The 20,003-nt window shown below is 35.2% G+C and overlaps 1 protein-coding gene across 1 annotated transcript; it reads right to left on the minus strand.

Moving 5' to 3' along the window:
• Positions 1-1,260: 1,260 nt before the first annotated feature.
• Positions 1,261-1,731, minus strand: LOC124889547 (protein DOWN-REGULATED IN DIF1 11-like). The gene has a single exon (XM_047401485.1). The coding sequence runs from the start codon at positions 1,729-1,731 to the stop codon at positions 1,261-1,263; it is 471 nt and encodes a 156-aa protein (XP_047257441.1).
• Between the last annotated feature and the right edge of the window lie 18,272 nt (positions 1,732-20,003).

Here is a 20,003-nt window from a genome sequence, read left to right on the forward strand (position 1 = left end):
ACCCTCTCTTAGGATCTGGCTCCAAGGGTTCTGACAAGAGGATGTGGTAGAGGTTTAATTTCCCTGCGACTATGTCTTTATAGGAGGGGGGAGGGGGAGTCCCCCATAGGAATATCTTTATGGAAGCTGAGAATCGGAGGATTCGGGAGCAAGGAAGGAGTTAGAGTTTCGTCCATGGTGATTTGGGTGACGGAAGAAAAAGGGAGGAGTAGAGAGAGACTTTTCTCCCTATACTCTTGGTAAGACTTACTTGGTGTTTATGGTTAAATATTTTTAATCATTATTTTTATCAAATATTTGACAAATTTGATGGAATAAGTGTCAACTTATGAAAAAATTTAAAAGATCCAAATACAATATTTAAGAGACTATTTAAATCAATCTCAAACATAAAAATCATCTTTGTTATTTTCTCACAAAAATGACTTATACTATATGATTTTCTTTTTGTGCTCGAAAAATTAATTTACAAAATACATCGATTTTTCACAATTTTAGTTAGAAAAGTGGTGGGAAAAAAGGGAAGTTTACGAATTAAGTTTTTACTTTTTCAAAAAAAAAAAAAACATAAATTAAAAACTGAAAGAAAAAAAAAACTAGTGAAGTTAATTTTAACCAAACGATGAATATGAAACATTTGAGTACTAAAAATAGATAATAATATCTAAGTATTAGCCGGAACAATAATAATATATAAAGTTGAATCATAAGTATGAAAAATGAAATATAACAAGTATTTTTCTACATATCAAGGGTTTTTTTAATTCTTATTCTTTATAGATTTGTTTTTTATTTTTATATTCTTTTTCGAAGAGATTTTTATTTTTATATATAGAAAAGCTGGCCGGAAATAACACGCAATATATCTTTTAAAAGTGTATTCAAAATATACTCATATGCATTGTCCTTAGACTTATATGACTTGTTATTAGGCTCTTTTGAAACATTCTATGAAGTAATTTATGACTTCTACTATGATACTGAAGATATATATTTCTTTTAGTAATAAATAAATCCATTTCATAAAAACTCTTGATTTGTTAAAACTATAATTCAAGCTGATAAATATGAATCACTCAATTCTATTATATTGTATAAATTAGATACACGGGTCAAGACAATCACCGTTTAGATGTATATTATCTCAATCAAAAAGAAATTGTTACCCACATATTATAAGTCCAACAATTTAATTTATTTAAAAGCATGCATCAATAAATAGCATTATTGATTGAAAAAAAATAAATTGAGAGATTTAAATTAATAAGATGGTGATGGTGATATAGATTCACATTCTTCCCAAAGTTTGTCACTATTTTTCCAAATTTCAGCTGCATTCACTCCCTTCATTTCATGTCTAGCAAGAGTTGATTCAATAATTGCATTATGACATTTTCTCCCTAGTGTTAAAAGTTGAAAGCAACAACAATCTTCAACATTTGTATACTTTCCATTGTCCATTATCCTGTTGAATATCATTGCCCCGCAATCGTCTGAAATATTATCTAAACATTCCTCCACTTGTTCAGCATATGGCGCAGGTGCGAACGCCTCTTCATGATTACGATGCTCATCAGGAATGGAATAATATAGCGAAGAACCATATGCATCTAATTCGTCGTAGTTGGAGTCAGTAATATCAGAACTATCACCTAGTGTTTTTGGTGTCAACAAGGAAATTATTATTGCAATTGCAACAATATCTATAACCCTCATTGATTTAATTGCCATTTTTTTTTCTCGGAAAAATATAGGAATGGAGGAGAATGGTTAATTTATGAGTATATTTATATCTTAACAAAAAAGGAGTAAGTGGAGATGACAAATAAATGAAGCTAACATATAGTAACGTTTTAGATTTGGTGATGACAAATAAATGTGTAATTAATTTTCCTTTCCTCTTTAATAAATTCAGATCATCTTTTAAAAATAAATTAAAGAGTAATAAAGACAAGTCATGTTCAGCCATTTTAGAGTATAAAAATTTGGAGGTTTTGGAGTATGGCTAATAAAAATAATTGCAATAAACAAAACCAACAAAATTTATAGGTTAGTAGGTAATTGTATGTTGTCCTAACATTAGACTATTCGAGTTGTTTTTGGTTGATGGTATCTGATATCATCATCTATTGTTTATTATGCTTGGATGATCTCATCTCAGTGGCTGATTCTGTATATTCTAACACACATATTGATATCCAAAGCTTTAAAGTTTTTGAAGACTTGAATGTGTCCACCACCAGTTAAGGGATCAGGTCCTTAACTGAGTCCGACTACTATTAGGACAAGCAAACTACACAGACAAGAGAATGCGAGCAACATCGGCTGAAAATAGTAAAGAACACAGGATATTTACGTGAAGACCTCCTTCGCTCAAGGAAATAAAACCACGACTTACCTCGTAGAATTTTCACTACGACAATTCACTAAAACAAGAGCAATGATTTGATTACAGACTCATCCTCATAATTCTAGCTATGGTTAACTTTTTAACTCCATTCCTTCGTGATAGCTTCAACACGAGCAACACTGCAATAACTCTATTGAAAGTGGCTACTACATGCAAATGCTCTCATCCCACGTACATAAGGCAAATAATTGAAAGGCTAGAGAACGGTCATTCTTGCCCTGTTTATCGTTATGATCTCCTCGCTACCTAGCCAATCAGGAGCGAATTTATAACCTAAAAAATGAGGCACGTGAACCCATGGTCTTTATGTGCTATCATTCATGCTACAAGTACAAGGTCCCTAACTGGTGTACTTGGAGAATGTTACAGGCTTATAGCCTTTTATTTTAATGATGCACCTATATTTTAGAAATTCTTAATTTGCCTCTGCCTACCTTTTATTTTTTTAATCCTCTATTTTCGTATATTCCGTCTTATTGCTTGAACTAATGAAAAATTATTTGTGAAAGGTGCCATCTTTAGCTCGATCCTTGTTAAAATTTGATTTCTCAAATGGATTTTCCTGTATTATAATTTGTTTGGTTTTGCTTTATTGCTCTTGAATTTATAAATATTTCTTAGAGTGATTCTATGTTACTTGTCAAGAAAAAAAAAATTATCATCTAATATTTTTCTTCGCTCTAATCCAATCGTTATTAACGTAGTGTACAATGCCTAACAATAAAATTGTAGGATTAGATATAAAATCCTACAATTATTCAAACTGTTAATCTGATCAATAAAAGTAAACTACTCGTATCAAAATAAAGTAATATTTTGATTTTAAATGTTATATGAACTACGTTCTATTTGTGTGAATTTTTATTAATGAAAGTGTCAAGCCAAACATGGACTAAATAAAATAAAACTGAGAAAGTGTTAAAACTAGCAACATTTGGAGGATACCATTTTCCAAAAGCTCCTTCTAAAAATCAAAAACTACCATTGAATTGGTGAATTAAGCTTCATCAAATATTCAAGAACCTTAGTACACCCTTGAAATGAAACCTAATTGTATTCTTTTGAATTTCAAATGGCTGAGTAATATAATAAGTATGATGGAGTTACGAGAGAAAATTGAGTTTCGGAGGGGTGGCAAAAAGTCTTTAAATTAAAAATGGAAATAATTTAATTTAAGAACTCAAGTAAAAACTTGTTTTATTTCATCCGTTGATTTTTACTTGTCACTAATTTTTAAGTTAACTTTTATTTTTACTTGTCATTTTTTGACAATATCAAGAAAAGACAACTTCTCCTATTTATCCTTAATATTAATTATTTATTTTCTAAATTAGTTTCAAGACACAATAATAATGATTAATTAACGAGATACCTGATACTACTTATATGATGGGGTCGTCTTGTTAAAATTGTCACTTAACTTAGCAAAATGTCCCACTAAAGTTTTTTTTTTTTTTTTAATTCTAATAATATCATTCAAGTTTGCACATTTTACTTATAAACTAATAATTGTTAGAAGTGACTTAAAAAATGACCAAAATAGTCCATTAAATTTGAAATTTGAATTTAAATAGTTCTTATTTTTTACATGAAATATTTATAGGCCTCCAATTATTTTTTACTTCTTAAATTAGTTTTAATATATTTTATCAATAAGTGCATAATATAATTTAAAATGACACAAGTCATAATATTAAAAATGAATTAAAAAGACAAAGAATGTTAAATTAGAGCTTCAAATAGGTAGTTATATTTTAAATGAAATAAATAAGATGTATATTTATTGTCCAAATTGGTAAATGTATTCAGTTTTTACAGCCAAGTTGACGAGGCGATATAATTTTCTATGAAATAATATCACAAGATTGATAAAAATAATATTGAAACCTTAAAATATTTTTAAGTTTACGAAATGGTTATATAAAACCACCTAATTTTATTTGATAGTGAATGATTGATGTTATTATCATGGTATTCGTTAATATGAATTATTTTTTTAAAATAAAAATCCTTTAAAATATTTATATATGGTTCTAACTAGCTAGAGACCATATTTTTTTTTATTTGCAGGAATTCATCGTCTTCTTTATGAATTATAATTTTTTCAACAATAATTTGGATTAGAAGAAACTAACAACTAACTTGAACTATTTTATCAAAAATAAAGATTAATCCTAAAATGAATAAATATAGAATATTATTTTATTATTGAACTCCTAAGTTTTCAAATAAATGTAGTACATATAAACTTATTTCTACAACAAATTGTATTCCTACCAAGTGATATTTGGGGGGTAAATGTACGCAATTCATACCGCTACCTCCGAAGAAGTAGAGAGGTTGTTTCCGATAGACCCCTGGCTCAAGATAATACATAGTTAACAAGGTCATAGTAATACATGAAACAGAAAGGGTGGCATAACCGAAATAAGACATGAGAAATAGTAAAAATAGAGCTAAAAGAGACACGAAAATAAGAGCAATACGAAAATAAAAATAGGAAATAAGAAATGGACAACCCCTAGTAGTAGCATACACTAACGTCATACCAATGGACAGAGTCCTAGGATTACTAACCCGGCTACACTAGAGCTCCCTAACTACTAGTTACAATCCACACACATACTGACCTTCTACCCTTATCCGCGACCTCCACACCTTTCTATCTAGGGTCATGTCCTCAGTAAGCTGTAACAACCCCATGTCATGTCTAATCACTTCCCCCCAGTATTTCTTCGGTCTACCTCTACTCCTCCTAAAACTATCCAAAGCTAGACTCTTACACCTACGAATTGGGGCATCCGTGCCCTTCCTCATCATATGCCCAAACCATCTCAGTCTTCCTTCCCGCATCTTGTTCTCCACCGAAGCCACTCTCACCTTCTCTCGGATAATTTCATTCTTAACTTTATCCTCTCTAGTAAGTCCACACATCCAACGCAATATTCTCATTTCCGCTACCTTCAATTTTTGGAGTGGGAGTTCTTGACTGGCCAACACTCTGCACCATACAGCATGTCCAGATGGACTGCCACTCTATAGAACTTGCCATTGAGCTTTAAGGGCACCTTCTTATCACACACCACTCCTGAGGCGAGCCTCCACTTTATCCAACCTGCTCCAATACGATTAGACACATCCTCATCAATCTCACCATGCCCTTGAACCATAGACCCAAGATACTTAAAACTATTTTTCTTACAAACATCCTGGGAATTCAACCTCACCACCACTCCATCCTCCTACCTTAAGCCACTAAACTTGCATTCCAAATACTCCGTCTTTTACCTTCTCAATCTGAACCCCTTAGATTCGAGGGTTTACCTCCAAACCTCCAACTTTTTATTCACACACACTCGCATCTCATCAATTAGCACTACATCATCTGCAAATAGCATACACCAAGGCATCTCATCTTGAATACTCCACGTCAATACATCCATCACCAGTGCAAACAAAAACGGGCTTAGAGTCGATCCCTAATGCAACCCTATCTCTACTAGAAAATATTCTGAGTCTCCTCTCGCCGTCCTTACCCGGGTTTTCCCTTCATCGTATATGTTCTTAATAGCTCTGATGTATGCCGTTGGGACCCCTCGCACCTCCAAGCATCTCCATAGAACCTCCCTCGGAACTTTGTCATATGCCTTCTCCAGGTCTATGAACACCATGTGTAAATTCCTCTTCCTTTTCCTATACTGATCCACCAATCTTCTCAGCGGGTGGATTGCCTCTATCATTGAGTGACCAGGCATAAATCCAAACTAACATTTTGAAATGGACATGACCCTCCTCAATCTCCGCTCAACCACCTTCTCCCAAATCTTCATAGTGTGACTTAACAGCTTAATACCCCTATAGTTGTTGCAACTCTGAATGTCATCCTTATTTTTATATATCGGAATCATCGTACTCCATCTCCAAGCCTTAGGCATTTTTACAGTCCTAAAAATGACATTAAACAAGTCCGTCAACCAGCTCAAACTAGCTCCACCAGTAAACTTCCAAAAATCCACCAAAATTTCATCAGGCCCCATCGCCCTACCCCTCCGCATCATACGAATAACCTATCTGACCTCCTCAACCTTAAAATATCTACAGTAAACAAATTCCTAATTTTCCTTCGAGTGCTCCAACTCATATAACTCAATGTTTCTCCTTTCCCTCCTTGTTCAATAAGCCATGAACATACTCTTGCCATCTCTTCTTAATGTGGACATCCTCCACCAAAACTCTCCCATCCTCCCCCTTGATGCACTTCACTTGATCAAGGTCACGACTCTTTCGCTCTCTAGCTTTAGCCAGCCTATATAATCTCTTTTTCTCGCCTTTCTCCTATAACCCCACATACAGGCTCTCAAAGGATGTTGTCTTAGCAGCCGTAACTGCTAACTTATCCACCTTCTTTGCTACTTTGTACACCTCCCTATTCACCCCCTTCTCCTCTTCATCCTTACTCTCAATTAACTTAACGTACACCTCTTCTTACTCTCCACTTTATTTTTAACTTCTTCATTCCACCACCAGTCCCCCTTATGCCGTTCTGCCTGACCCCTTGAAACACCCAAAGCTTCTCTTGAAGTCTCCGTGATGCAGCTGGTAGCCCTATCCCACATAACATCCACGTCCCCCCTGCACTCCCACACCCTCATTTCTGCCACCTTCTTCCCTATATCCAGCGTACTAGCTGGCGTCAAGCCTCCCTACTTAATTCTAGGTCGGCCCTCCCCGACCCTTCTCTTCTTTCTCTCCTTGATTATCAAGTCCATCACTAGTATCCTGTGCTGGGTCGAAAGGTGCTCACTCGGTGTGACTTTACAGTCCTTACAAAAGGTCCTATCCTCCTTCCTAAGCAGCAAAAAGTCAATTTGAGTCTTCACTATCGCACTTCAGAAGGTAATCAGGTGATCATCTTACTTTGGGAAACTCGAATTCACAACCACCAGCCCAAAGGCCCTCACAAACTCCAACAGAGCAGCTCCTTCCCCATTTCTATCATCGAAACTAAAACCGCCATGCACATCATCGTAGCCTCCCGGTTTAACCCCAATGTGACTATTGAAGTCCCCTACTATGACAATTTTCTCCGAGCTAGGCACGCTTCTCACCACCTCGTCCAAAGCCTCCCAAAATACTAACTTTCACCTCCTCATCCTAGCCCGCCTGGCAATTTCTAACAATTTTAATTGCAATTTTTGGTGGACATTGTTAGATTTAATATCGCAGTTAGAAGTTGAAAGAAGATTGTACTCACTAAGTTTTATAGTTAAAAGGTTATTGATATTTCGTATTATTAACTAATAAGGATCATTTAAATTCAAAGTTAAAACTTAAGAGACTTTTTAATTATTTTTCTCTCATCTTTTGAGTCATTTTTAGCAATTATCGAATTTTAAGAAAAATGCATAAAGTTCAATGATATTATTGGAACAAAAAAAGATAAATGACTATATTGGGATATTTTCCAAAGTTGAGTGACAATATGAGGAATTTACTTTATAAAATTACGTAGACTTTTACCATATAGAGAGAGAGGATGTAGTTTTGTCGATATATAAAAACATGAATTAATTTGAATTTCAAAATGCGATAGTACAAATTAATATCCGTACAAATTAATATCCAAAAGTCCTTCCAATCTACTAGAAACTAAAACGTTAACAACAACCCATCTAAACTTATTATCAACTAAAATGTAAGACTTCAACTGAAATTTTGTTGAGATAAATTGAAAATGCATGGTTCTGTAACAGTTACTTTCTTACCACAACTACATTCGAAGTATAGTGTGATGTTCCCTCAGCAACCTTAATATTCTATTTTTTATTTATGTCGAATTAAGACCATCTCAATAAAATTAGTAGCCTAAAGTCAAATTTTAATATAAGGTCTTAAATATATGCCCATAACAAAAATATTTTCAATAATTTAAAGTTTTTTTGATTCTTACATACTACTTTTCTTAATGTAGTATTCTTAGAAGTATTAAACATTTAAATTCACATAGTAGTAGTAGTATTTATAAAAGTAAGGAGTAATTTTAGTTAATGAGATGTTAGTCATTTGTTTGCAATGCCTTATCTTGAATATTATTGTGAAAACTTTATTTATTAGTACAAAGATTTGATAAAAAAATTTAAAATATTTTTAATAAAATATAGATAGTTCTTCTTTGTTTTTTATTTTATTTAAATTCTTCATCTTTTATATTTTACGATGTTTAATATTATTTTAAGTGAAATTAAAATCATAATCTCAGTTTTGTTGCATCCCTCAAAGTTTGGCAAGAATTATCACCACAACAAGAATTAAGAATCAACCATGCTACTCATAATTCTCCTGTTCCCAATATTTATTAATCGATAGTTGTTAGAAGACTTCTTTTTTGGGTTAAAAAGATGCATTCATTAAAAACTTAAGGTGGGTAGAGAGTTGTACTCCGTAGTGGTAAGGGAGCCAAAAACAAATTGTTCGGAGCCACATCCCGACCTTGTAGGAAATTTGATGCATTGTTAATTCTGTGATGGACTAAGTGTCCATCTATGTCTGCTAAGGAAGTTACAAAAAGAGGCATTTGCCAAAATAACTTAGAGGATGCCGAGTTTATGCTTTTAGCTCCTTCCTTCGCTAATGTGTCCGCTACTGAGTTTTGCTCTCTAAAAATCTATGCTGGTGCTGGTGCTGCTATCTATATGTCCTCTATTAGTGATCTACACTCAACAATATTATGATAGGAGGGATGGTCATTAGCAAGCATATGAATGATAGTAGTAGAATTAGTTTCCATAATGATGGGTTTGAAGTTGTTGGCCTTGGAATGGCTATCCCATGACTTAGAGCTAGCAGCTCAACCATCAAGGGGGTAGTAAAGGGTAAATGCATGCAAAATCTGCGAACCCACTGACCTCTATGATCCTTGAAAACTCTTCCAATTCTCCCTTTCCCTGGATTGGCCAAAGCAGAGCCATCAATATTGAGTTTTAGGGAGTCATATATGATCCCTGAAAGGGCCATTGCATATTATCGCCAAGAGGGCCATCTTATACCATTGCCCAAGAAGGCTATTCAATATCTGTTGATGCACTGGACACAATGCTGGCATCAAGAATATCATCAGCATTCAATATCTGTTGATGTGCTAGACACAACGCTGGCGTCGAGGATATCATCAGTATTCAATATATCTCTTGACACGCAAGACACAACACTGGCGTCGAGGATATCATCATCATTCAATATCTGTTGACACGCTAGACACAACGTTGGCATCAAGGATATCATCAATATTCAATATATCTGTTGACACGCAAGACACAACGCTGGCGTCGAGGATATCATCATCATTTTATATTTGTTGACACGCAAGACATAAACGCTGGCGTCGAAGATATATCATTATTTTATGAATCAACATCTAAATGCATCAAGAGCACATGATTTGAAGGGATGCCTTTAAGTCGCTATCTAAGGATGCATGATATATAAGATTTCCTAGAAATTGACAATTTGAGGGTCATCTATAAGTCATATTATTTGAAATAAGATAGTGTGCAAGATCACCTATGAGTTGATAGCTTGTAGGTCATCCGTAAGCCACAACAATATCCTAACTGGATAGTATGCAAGATCGCCCAAAAATCGATAGTTCAAAGGTTATCATAAGTCTCAACTAAATCCTTACTAGAGAATATGCAAGATTATCAAATTGATACGTCCAAGGGTTCTCTATAAGCCACGTCATATCCAAGATCGATTATGTGCAGGATTACCCAAAGACTAACAATCTGAGAGATTATCTATAAGTCATATTGTATCCAAGGTCGGATGATGTGCATGAACACCTAAAAGCTAGCGATTGGAGGGATATCTGTAAGCCATCTCTTATCTAAAGTCGGATAATGTGAAGGATTACCTAAAAGCTAACAATTCAAAGGATATCTGTAAGTCGTCTCGTATCCAACATCAAATAATAAGCAAAATTATCCAAAGAATGATAATTTAAGGAAAATTTATAAATCGATCATCGGCTATAATCGAAGAGGTTATCTTTCCACATACAACAAGTGATATAGGTAACCAAAAGGGTTGCCACACCAACAAAAAATTACACTGTTGTAGGGACCATTCTGCATAAAGTATCGCCGGTGTCCAAAAGGGTCACCCCATTTTAAAGACATATTCAACCGACAAATGTCATAATTATACAACAACCAAGAGGGTTGTTGTGTTTGTTATTGCCAGTTATTTTATTCCAAACAGTTACATAAAGATATGACTCTGCTTTTCAGGCAATAACTCACGTGGAGATATGGTAAAGACTATATACCTCTTTCGTGAATTATGTTTAGCACTAACACTTTTTGTTTGAAATATTGTCAAGAGCATCCGAGAGGGTGAAAATCTCAAATCAAAACCACAGGTGCGGACAACTCCAGATAGGACGCAGCACAACGTGGAACTCTTTCTTAGCAGTAAAATGGGACATAGTCCAAAGAGGGACGTCAAACTCTTTGGACGTGAGCTAAAGGATAATCGCCACCACCATCCAACCATACCCCTGTTATAAGGCATGTGTTTAGTTTGAGATATTTTGGTTTCAGCTTCACCTTCGGTGTATTTCTAAACTTATACCGAGGGTAAACTTCTCTTTCTTTCATATTCGGGTGGCAACACACTTAGAGTTTTGGAAATTATGTCCAGGTAAGTTCTTGCTTATGGATGTGAAGGATCTCACATTCATGGTTAAGAGGTTACAAACCTCTTTTCCGCAACCCAATCAACTTATCACTCATTTTGAGCCAAAGATAGTCCAAAATAAAAGACTATCTTTTCTACCGATTGAGTCAAACTATAGGCAATCTAATTCCCTGAGTCTCAGGAATATGTAGGTTGAGCTCTATGTAGAAAACTCGATTGCATTCCAACATCCTCCCCAAATCCCTTCATTTCCTAGCTTTTCAGTTGTCAAAAACTCCAAAAAACTGAGATAGCTAGTGATTTTTTTTAAATCGTGCCTTCAATCAAGATTTATGAACTACAAGTGACCTGAATTCTCATGTAACCTCAGATATGTAGGAAATCTGATACCGAGGTCCGGTCGTAACTCTATAAACTCATGCGAAAGCCAACCTCATTCAGGTATGAATTTGTGTTTGGAAAAAAATTAGGAACGTCAACCTCCCTTTGCCTAGGGTTACTTGCATCCACCCTACCCAAAGAGAGGGGGCAGTTGTTGACACCTAATTTTTGTCCTCCTCGACTAAATTTAATCTTGAGTTTCTTTGATTTTTAATAAAATTAAAATATTTATTTCATCCGAATAAAAATTTATTAAATATATTTGTACGTAATTTTGTCATTTTAATTAGTGATTATAATTTATCGTATTCAATTATACTAGATTTTATAATTTTGTTACTTAAATATTTATTTTTTAAAATATCGGATTTTAATCAAGGCTTGTAGATTCAAATGATTAAAGTTTTGATTTAAATATAATTTACTCTCAAAAAATAATTTATTCGCATAAATATGTGTTTGATTTTATAAAATCAAGAAGCCCGGGATTAAAGGAAGTATTAATTCGCATCGAATTTCAATTTAATTTAGCCAATCTATTAGATTTGGCCATAATTAAAATCAAATTGGTCATAATTGTAATGCAATCCGTTAATTGATTTGTAATTTGATCAAAATTAAATCAATATGGCTAGATTTTAAATTCCAATTGGGGTTATATTTTAAATAACCCCAAAATTCTGAAGAACTCTCAAAGCTTCTACTCAATTCCCACCAAAAAATAAATTCAAATTGTACTACGTTGTACTATTCCCCCCAACTTTATCCTTTTCCAATTTTGAAATTCAAAGATTGTACTACATTGTACTTTTTTCCCCCACATTATCTTTCACCTCATCTTATCTTCAATTTTTACATTTCAAAAATACTCTTAATTATTTTTTCTCCCACATTGGTGGATGACAAGAAAATAAATCCTCATCCTTTCCTATAAATACTTTTATCCCACATTGGTGGAAAGACAAAAAAAGACCCCATTCTCTCCTATAAATACCACCACTATTTTAGTAGAGAGGGATGGAGGAAAAGAGAAAAAAAAAAGCTTGAAAGGTGGAAAAAATCCTTTTGAGCGAAATAGTTATTTTATTTAGTAAAAATTTTTGTTTCATAGAGTTGGTTGGCTAATCAAAATTTTTGAGTTGCTGGTGACGTTTTTCGGTGGTGGTTGATTCCGATGAAGCTCATAGTCTCGTTTTGCTGCCCCCAAAAAGGTAAAAACACCTTTCTCTTTTTTTTTTTATTTGTAGTTTTATTATTTTTTTCTTCATCTTTTTTATTCTTCGTAGTTCATAGTTGTAATTTTTTTATTTTTGCTGAGATTGTTTGTTGTAGATGGCCTTAAAGGTCCTAGGACGTTGTGATATCGATATTCTACTTATTTTTATTTTCATGATATAAAAATGATCTAACAATAGTTGTATGTGTCTTTTTTTTTAATTTATTCTTTGATTATTTTGGATAAAGTTTCAATCTTTGCTTAAAAGATGTATTTATGCTTTGTTTAAACTCATTGTTGTTGGATATATTTGTTTTTAGCATGTAAAGTTATTTTCTTTATGTTGAAAAGAATAGTTAATGTTGAATGTTTCGCCTTTTCACCTTATTCTTTGATTATTTTTTATAAAGTTTAGATCTTTGCTTGAAAAATATAATCATGTCTTGTTTAAACTCATTATTGTTGAATATGTTTATTTTTAGCATTTAAAGTTATTTTCTTTATGTTGAAAAGAATAGTTAATATTGATTGTTTTGTCTTTTAACCTTAATCTTTGATTATTTTGGATAAAGTTTAGATCTTTACTTGAAAAGTCATACCCATATCTTGTTTAAACTCATTGTTGGTAGATATGTTTGTTTTTAGCATGTAAAGTTATTTTGTTTATGTTGAAAAGAATGGTTAATATTGATTGTTTTGCCTTTTGACTTTATTCTTTGATTGTCATGTGTAAAGTTTTGATCTTTGCTCAAAAGTCAAAATCATGTCTTGTTTAAATTTATTGTTGGCGGATATGTTTGTTTTAGCAGTAAAGTTTTTTCTTTTATGTTGGAAAAATAGTTACTATTGTTTGTTTCGCCTTAATAAAAATAGTAATTGATTAAATCAAGAATTTTTCATTTACTTGTTAATTATTTTAAGGGATCTCCAAAATCTTCATATAAGAGATGAAGTGCTAGCTTTATTTTTCTTCCACGATGTTTATTCTTCTTTTTTCACATGTTTTCAAATTTGTCAAAATAATGAGAAAGTTCGAATTTTTGTGGCTAAATAGAATTATTTAGATATTTTCGAGTCATGCATAGTTTGATTGTGAAACAATATTTCACTTTTAGAAATGCTAAACTTTATTTTAATTTTCTTGCGCCCTTTGGATTGGTATATGTGCTCTTTGTGAGTGTAAAAACTTGATTCGTGTCTCTCATTGATTCATAATATCAAAGGAGAATCAACGATTCTTAGAAATATAAACCATAGGTCATTACACATTTTTTTTCATAAAATTTTGATTGTAATTTAGATGTATGAATTTTTGCTACTGTCGCCTTAATTGAAATTTAAAGATCTCTTTCTTGAAAAGTTAACCTTTATTTTCTTTGGTTATATGGATTAGTATCTATGTTTTTTCAATTTTAGAATTCATGAGTATTTTCCTTGTTGCCTCATCCCTTTACTTTCGCAAGCTTACGTTGTTTGTTTCTTGCATTAATTTATTGAATATGGCCTTCTTCCCTTTACCTTTATTCATCCTTGTATGAACATAAATCATGAGGCATGTAAGTGGGTGTCTTTGCTTTGCATTTTATTTGTTGACTCTCATTCTTGTGTAAGTGTGCTTATCATTGTTATTCAAAAATTGGTTCTTGATATTTTCTTTTGCTTTGAAATATGTCACTTTTATGCCTTGAACGTATATTAATTTCTTTTTCTTTGCATGCAAAAAAATGTCTCGAGGCCAAATGGATTCCTCTCCTCTTGCATTTTGTAATGGGACAATGAGGTCTACCCCTTTGAGTCAAGTTCGAAGTTTAAACCTGAGGTCCATTACATGGCCTACGGGTGCTAGAAGATAGACGAAGAAGGAAAATGGATCAAATCATTAAGAGACTTGAAAAGTCTCAATTTTTATTATTGTCTTCATTTTATTTATTCATTTAGTCATTTATTTATTCATTCATTTCGGCCTCAAAGCCAAAGTTGTATTTAATATAGGTGGAGCAAAACTCGAGCCAAAGGCTCAAAAAATAGTTTAGGACAGGTGAAATGGGTCGAAATCCCAACTAGACTAGGATAGGGGTCGTTGATTTGGGCTCAATGGCCTAAATTCTTTACTTTCTCCTCCCTTCCCCTTTTATGTGTTTATTTGTTTATTAGTTTTGTTTAGACTTAGTTAAAATCCCTACTAAGTCGCCTAAATCTATTTTACACAAGTCTTTTTTTTAAACCAAATCACTATTTCAACAAATTAATCTTTTCAGAAGTTAATCAAAAGATGTTTTCAAACAGTTCGGATAACCGCAAGTTAGCGGACGTTTTAGGTGCCTAACACCTTCCTAAAATGTTAATAGGAACCACTTACTCAGAATCTTCAAAACTTAAAACGATTTTTCTATTTTGAAACATTTGAAGTAACTCTCTAAACGTTTCTTAATTCCTTTTCAAAATTAAGTGGCGACTCTCAAAAAGTCAAAATTTTCGCAAAACAGGAACTCCAGTTATCTGAAAGGAATCTAACTCTATTCCCCTTATTGACCCTCTAGTTGATACCTAGACTGCAATCCTTCCAGCCTCTGAGGATGTTTTTTCAGGTGCTAGAGGATGTCCTAGGAGTGCTCTGTTTGTATTTAGCGAGGAGGACTTTACCCCAAAGGTTGGATGGGTGAGTGTGGAGCCTCCATGCTAAGCTTGCATGGAGGGCTCTATTTCTCAACTCACTTCTATGGAGTCCCAATCCTCCTTTGTCCTTGGGGGTGGTAATGATGTCCCAATTAACAAAGTGGAGTTTTCTTTTTTTTCAGCACAGCTGCCCCAGATAAAGTCCCTTTAGATTTTATTGATGTGTTCATGAATTTTGCTAAAGAGTTTGATATAATGTACGATGTGAGTGGGGATACTGCTTAGGGTAGAATTAGCCAACACAGTTCTGCCAGTCATGTTGAGGAATTTGGTTTTTCATCCAGCCAACCTGTTGTTCATGTTATCCAAAATAAATTAGAAGTCACTGTTCTTGGGCTTGGTATGGAAGATAGGGTACCCCAGATATTTGCCAAAGGATTGACAAGCTTGGATGTTCAGAATTCCTGCACATAGAGCTTCATTATCAGAGGTATAGTTCCTTGAGAAGATGATTTTGGATTTGGAGTGATTGATGGTTTATCCAGAAAAAGTGTTGAAGATTGTCATGATATTGGCAATGGTATGACAGTTGTTGTGAGTTGTTTTTGCCAGGAGGGTGAGGTCATCAACAAAGAATAGGTGGGATAGTTTGGGCCCTCTTTTGGTGATGCTGATAGGGTCCGATCTCTTAGCATTGACATCAACTTCAATGCCCCTAAAGATCCTTTTCATGCAAGAGGATATAGAGGTATGGGTACAGGGGGCCTCCCTACCTGATACCTCTGGAAGGATTGAAGAAAATTATTTTGTTTACATTAACCGGTATTGCAATGGAGGAGGCAATGACATAGGACATGATGATCTTACAGAGTTTCTCAAGGAATCTAAAGTAAAGGAGTGTGTCCTTGATGAAGGTCCATTCAATTTTGTCAAAGGCCTTCTTAAGATCAATTTTGAGGATCATGTTGTCATTTTCCCCTCTTATTTTGCTAAAATAGTGGATGTATTCCTCGATGATGATATCCTGATAAGAGTTTCTTCTATTAGTTAAAAAGCTACCTTGGGTTGGTCCAATGACGGAGGAAAGAAGGGTTTTGATCCTATTAATAATGATCTTGATTATGATCTTATAGATGGTGTTGCAAAGGCCTATGGTTCTGAAGTTCTTTAAGGTCATGACATTTCTGCATTTAGGGATGAGGCATAGGAGGGTGGCATTTCAGGCTGGAGGGATGGCAAGGTTGGTGAAAACTTATTTGCAGAAGTCAATGTTTTTTGCACCTACCAGATGCCAATATTTTTGGAAGAATAGAGGATCGAGGCCATCTGGTCCTAGAGCCTTAAGGGGCTTGAAAGATTTGATGGCTAATAGAACTTCAGAATCCATTAGAAAGAAGTCTATGAGGTCTATGTCGCTTTGAGAGAGGGTGAATGAGTTATTAGAAGGGACAAAATGGCTGTTGGGACTACTTCGGTGGCTTGAAGTATAGAGATCCCTAAAGTGGCTCAGAATGTGGTCATGAATAGCAGCTTCTTCAGTGATGGAGTTGACTAAGCCATCCTTGAGCTCATTGATTTTATTCCTTCTTCTTCTATTTCTAGTAGAGGTATGGAAGAAAGAGGTATTATCATCTCCATCTGAGAGCCAAGATATTCTAGATTTAGTTCTCCAGAAGTCTTGTTCATATTTGAGAAAGTTTTCATAGCTATCAAGCAGCTCACCTTCAAGTCTGTGGAGAAAAAAGCTAGTGTGATAGTTTGGGGATCTTTGAATGCCATCCAGTTTGGCTAAGATTTGCCTAAGCCTGTGGAAGAGTTTACCAAAAACATTGGTGTTTCAGTGGATGACACTAGTGTGGAATTTGGTTATTAACTATTGGGGGGTAGTGGGGCCAGCAAAGCTTTCCTCCACAAGGTGTTGGAAAGATTGGTGGTTGCACCACATGGGTTCAAACCCGAAAGGTTTGTTTTTTTATGTGTTATTATCTTTGAGAAGTGACAGGAGAAAGGGACAATGGTCAAACTTAGTTCTGGGTAAGTAGGTGACAAGAGAGTCAGGGTATTGGTTTATCCAGGAGGCATTGGCAACACACCTGTCAAGCCTTTCCTGGATAAGTGTTCCTCTATTGTGATATCTTTTATTGGTCCAGGTGTATTTACAGCCTATATAGCCAAGGTCTACTATATTACAATAATTGAGACAATCTCAGAATTGGTTGGTTCTATTACTACTCATAAGTGCTCCCCTCAGCTTCTCAGAGGCCATTAAGACCTCATTAAAATCCCCCTATTAGCCAATTGTCGGTAAAGGCAAATGCAATGTTTCAAAGCTCTTCCCAAAGCAACAGTCGCATGTTAAGATCAAGGCTTACATAGATAATAGAAAAAAAAAGTGTTAAGGTTGGGGCTAACCTTCACAGTACCATGGATTCCTTGAGGGGATGAAGAGAAATGTTGGAGATGAGTTAGTCCTCCTTCTAAATAACCATAATGCCCCTTTTTTTCCCACCGCACTAGATTCCAGATAGGCTTCAAACTGTAGTAGTTTGGTGATGTGCTTGTGGGCGACCATTTTTATTTCGAGGAGAATAACCATGTCAGGGTTGTAAGCTTTGATAAGAGCAACACATTGGCGAATGAAGGTAGTACTGTTGGCCCTTCTTGTATTCTAAATAATGAATTTTATCAATTCAAATTGGGGGGAGGGGGGAGTGAGTCATTGGTTTCTTTTCATTGTCCTTTTGGGGAGCCTTTCTCAACTCTAATTGAGGGATCAGTGCCACTGTAGAGGAAATTTGCTCCAGGGTGTTCCTCAGTGTCAGGCTCAAGACTTTCATTTTTAGAGGAGAAAGAGCAATAATAGTTGAGCTTGAGGGCTCTTAGAACTCTCTCCAAAGTGGTTTGTCTAGAAAGAAGTGTTCTATTTTCGGATCCCCTAGTTCCATTAACAACTGTTTCATTTCCAAATTTGAGTGTTTGAGTGCTTCTAGTGTGAGGTAGTTTCTTCTCCTTGGCTTACGTCCCCCATTATTGGTTGGAGATTTGGTGTTGTGGGGTGTTCTTCTAATGGGTTCCAAGGGACGAAGTTCAAGGTTTTCGTCTCCAAGAGGTAAGGAACTATTGGGTAGAAGGGTAGGCTCTTGAACATGTGTCCTATTAGCAAGTTGAATTCGCCGGAATTTATCATGTTGAGGGTTCTCATTATCTGGGCTTGTAGCAGTGTTTGACACCAAACTTGGTAGCCTAGCCCCTCCACTATCCAGTCCACTCCCTCCTTTATTATCTGTGCCATCCATGTCGGGTCCTGAATGAGAAGGACTATCGGCTGATCCCCTACGATGACACAATGGGAGATGGTTTTCCCTTTCAAAGCAAGCTCCGCCCATGACGTTGGTGCCCAATTTGGTGGTGGTAAGGCTGTGGTGAAGACTAGTTGTTCTTTCAGGGGAATGAGGTTGTTTGGTGAATTCGCCATTGATGTTGGGAGTAGAAACAAAGTGCCCTTGGTTAAAGTGTTGGGGCTTCAAAAGGGCGGGGAAAGTGGAGGACGAGTTAATTGACATGATTGCCTTGGTCATGTAAATCATTTTAGGGTGATGATTACTCCTATTGTCGATGGAGTAATTCCACCCAGAAGCTGCAGAGACGATAGAGCTCATGGGGAGTTCCCTCGAGGGGTGAGGCAGACCCCGCTTAGGTTGATAGAAATTGAATGAAGGGGCTTTTAGGTAATGGGGATCTGTTGGTTGAGCAATAAATTCTCTTCAATTTTATTGGCAAGATTGACCTTTTGAAGGTCAGCTGGCTTAGTGGGAGTGGAGAAAGTGGGCCCCGCGTGGGCCCAGTGGATTTTTTTTTCCTTTTTTATTGGTGTTATTACCATTATTAACGATAATAAAAAAAATTCAATTTTTCCATTATCAATGTTCTTGGGAGAGTTAAGAACATAGTTGTTATCTTCATTATTGTTGCCAGCAATATCAGAAATAGTTGTAAAGGAATTTTGGATGAGAAATTTACCTGAAGTTGCATTGTATACTTTTACCTGTGTAGTGTTCGTTGCATTTGAATTTTTAACATTTTTTTATGCGCGTTGGGATTTGTGGCTATCCCTTTTTTTGGTGAAATTGACTATTTGCCATTCATTTGGAGGTGTTGTGGACGTGCTGGTTGATGCACCGTGATTATCTTGTTTATCAGAAAACGTGGTGGCTTGTGTTGTACAACTTTTTTGGGTGTGTCCAAGATTGCCACACCCAGTGTATAAGACCCCTTTCCCCTCATATATCACTTTTTACCTGTGGTTCCCTTTGTTGACATGGATCTTCACTGGGGTGTCTAGTGGAACCTGAATGCAGATTCTTGCATATCTTTTCTCTCAAAGCCACTGAGGTGCATGTGTCAATTTTGAGTAGCGTGCCTAGTTTGTGGCCAATCCTTTCTAAGATAGATTTGTCGTAGAATTCTGTTGGGAGATGAGGCATCCTTACCCAGATGGTTGTGTGAGTATTCTTGGCTTTCTCTGGGGTAAAATTTGTCTCCCAATGTCTTACTGAAAGGAAATCCCCCGTAATAAACCAAAGCCCTCCATGAAGGGCCATTTGTATGTTTTCTGGGTTGGTGAATTTCGCAATGTAGTAGTCATTTCCTAGGTCCACCAGTGTTAAAGGTTCTGATGGTTTC

The sequence above is a fragment of the Capsicum annuum genome, chromosome 12, assembly GCF_002878395.1.
Source record: "Capsicum annuum cultivar UCD-10X-F1 chromosome 12, UCD10Xv1.1, whole genome shotgun sequence".
In the NCBI taxonomy this organism is placed as follows: Eukaryota; Viridiplantae; Streptophyta; class Magnoliopsida; order Solanales; family Solanaceae; genus Capsicum; species Capsicum annuum.

What these genes read in the sequence shown, in the direction of transcription:
- LOC124889547 (XM_047401485.1), bottom strand. Translation starts at nt 1,731, where the DNA reads ATGGCAATTAAATCAATGAGGGTTATAGATATTGTTGCAATTGCAATA.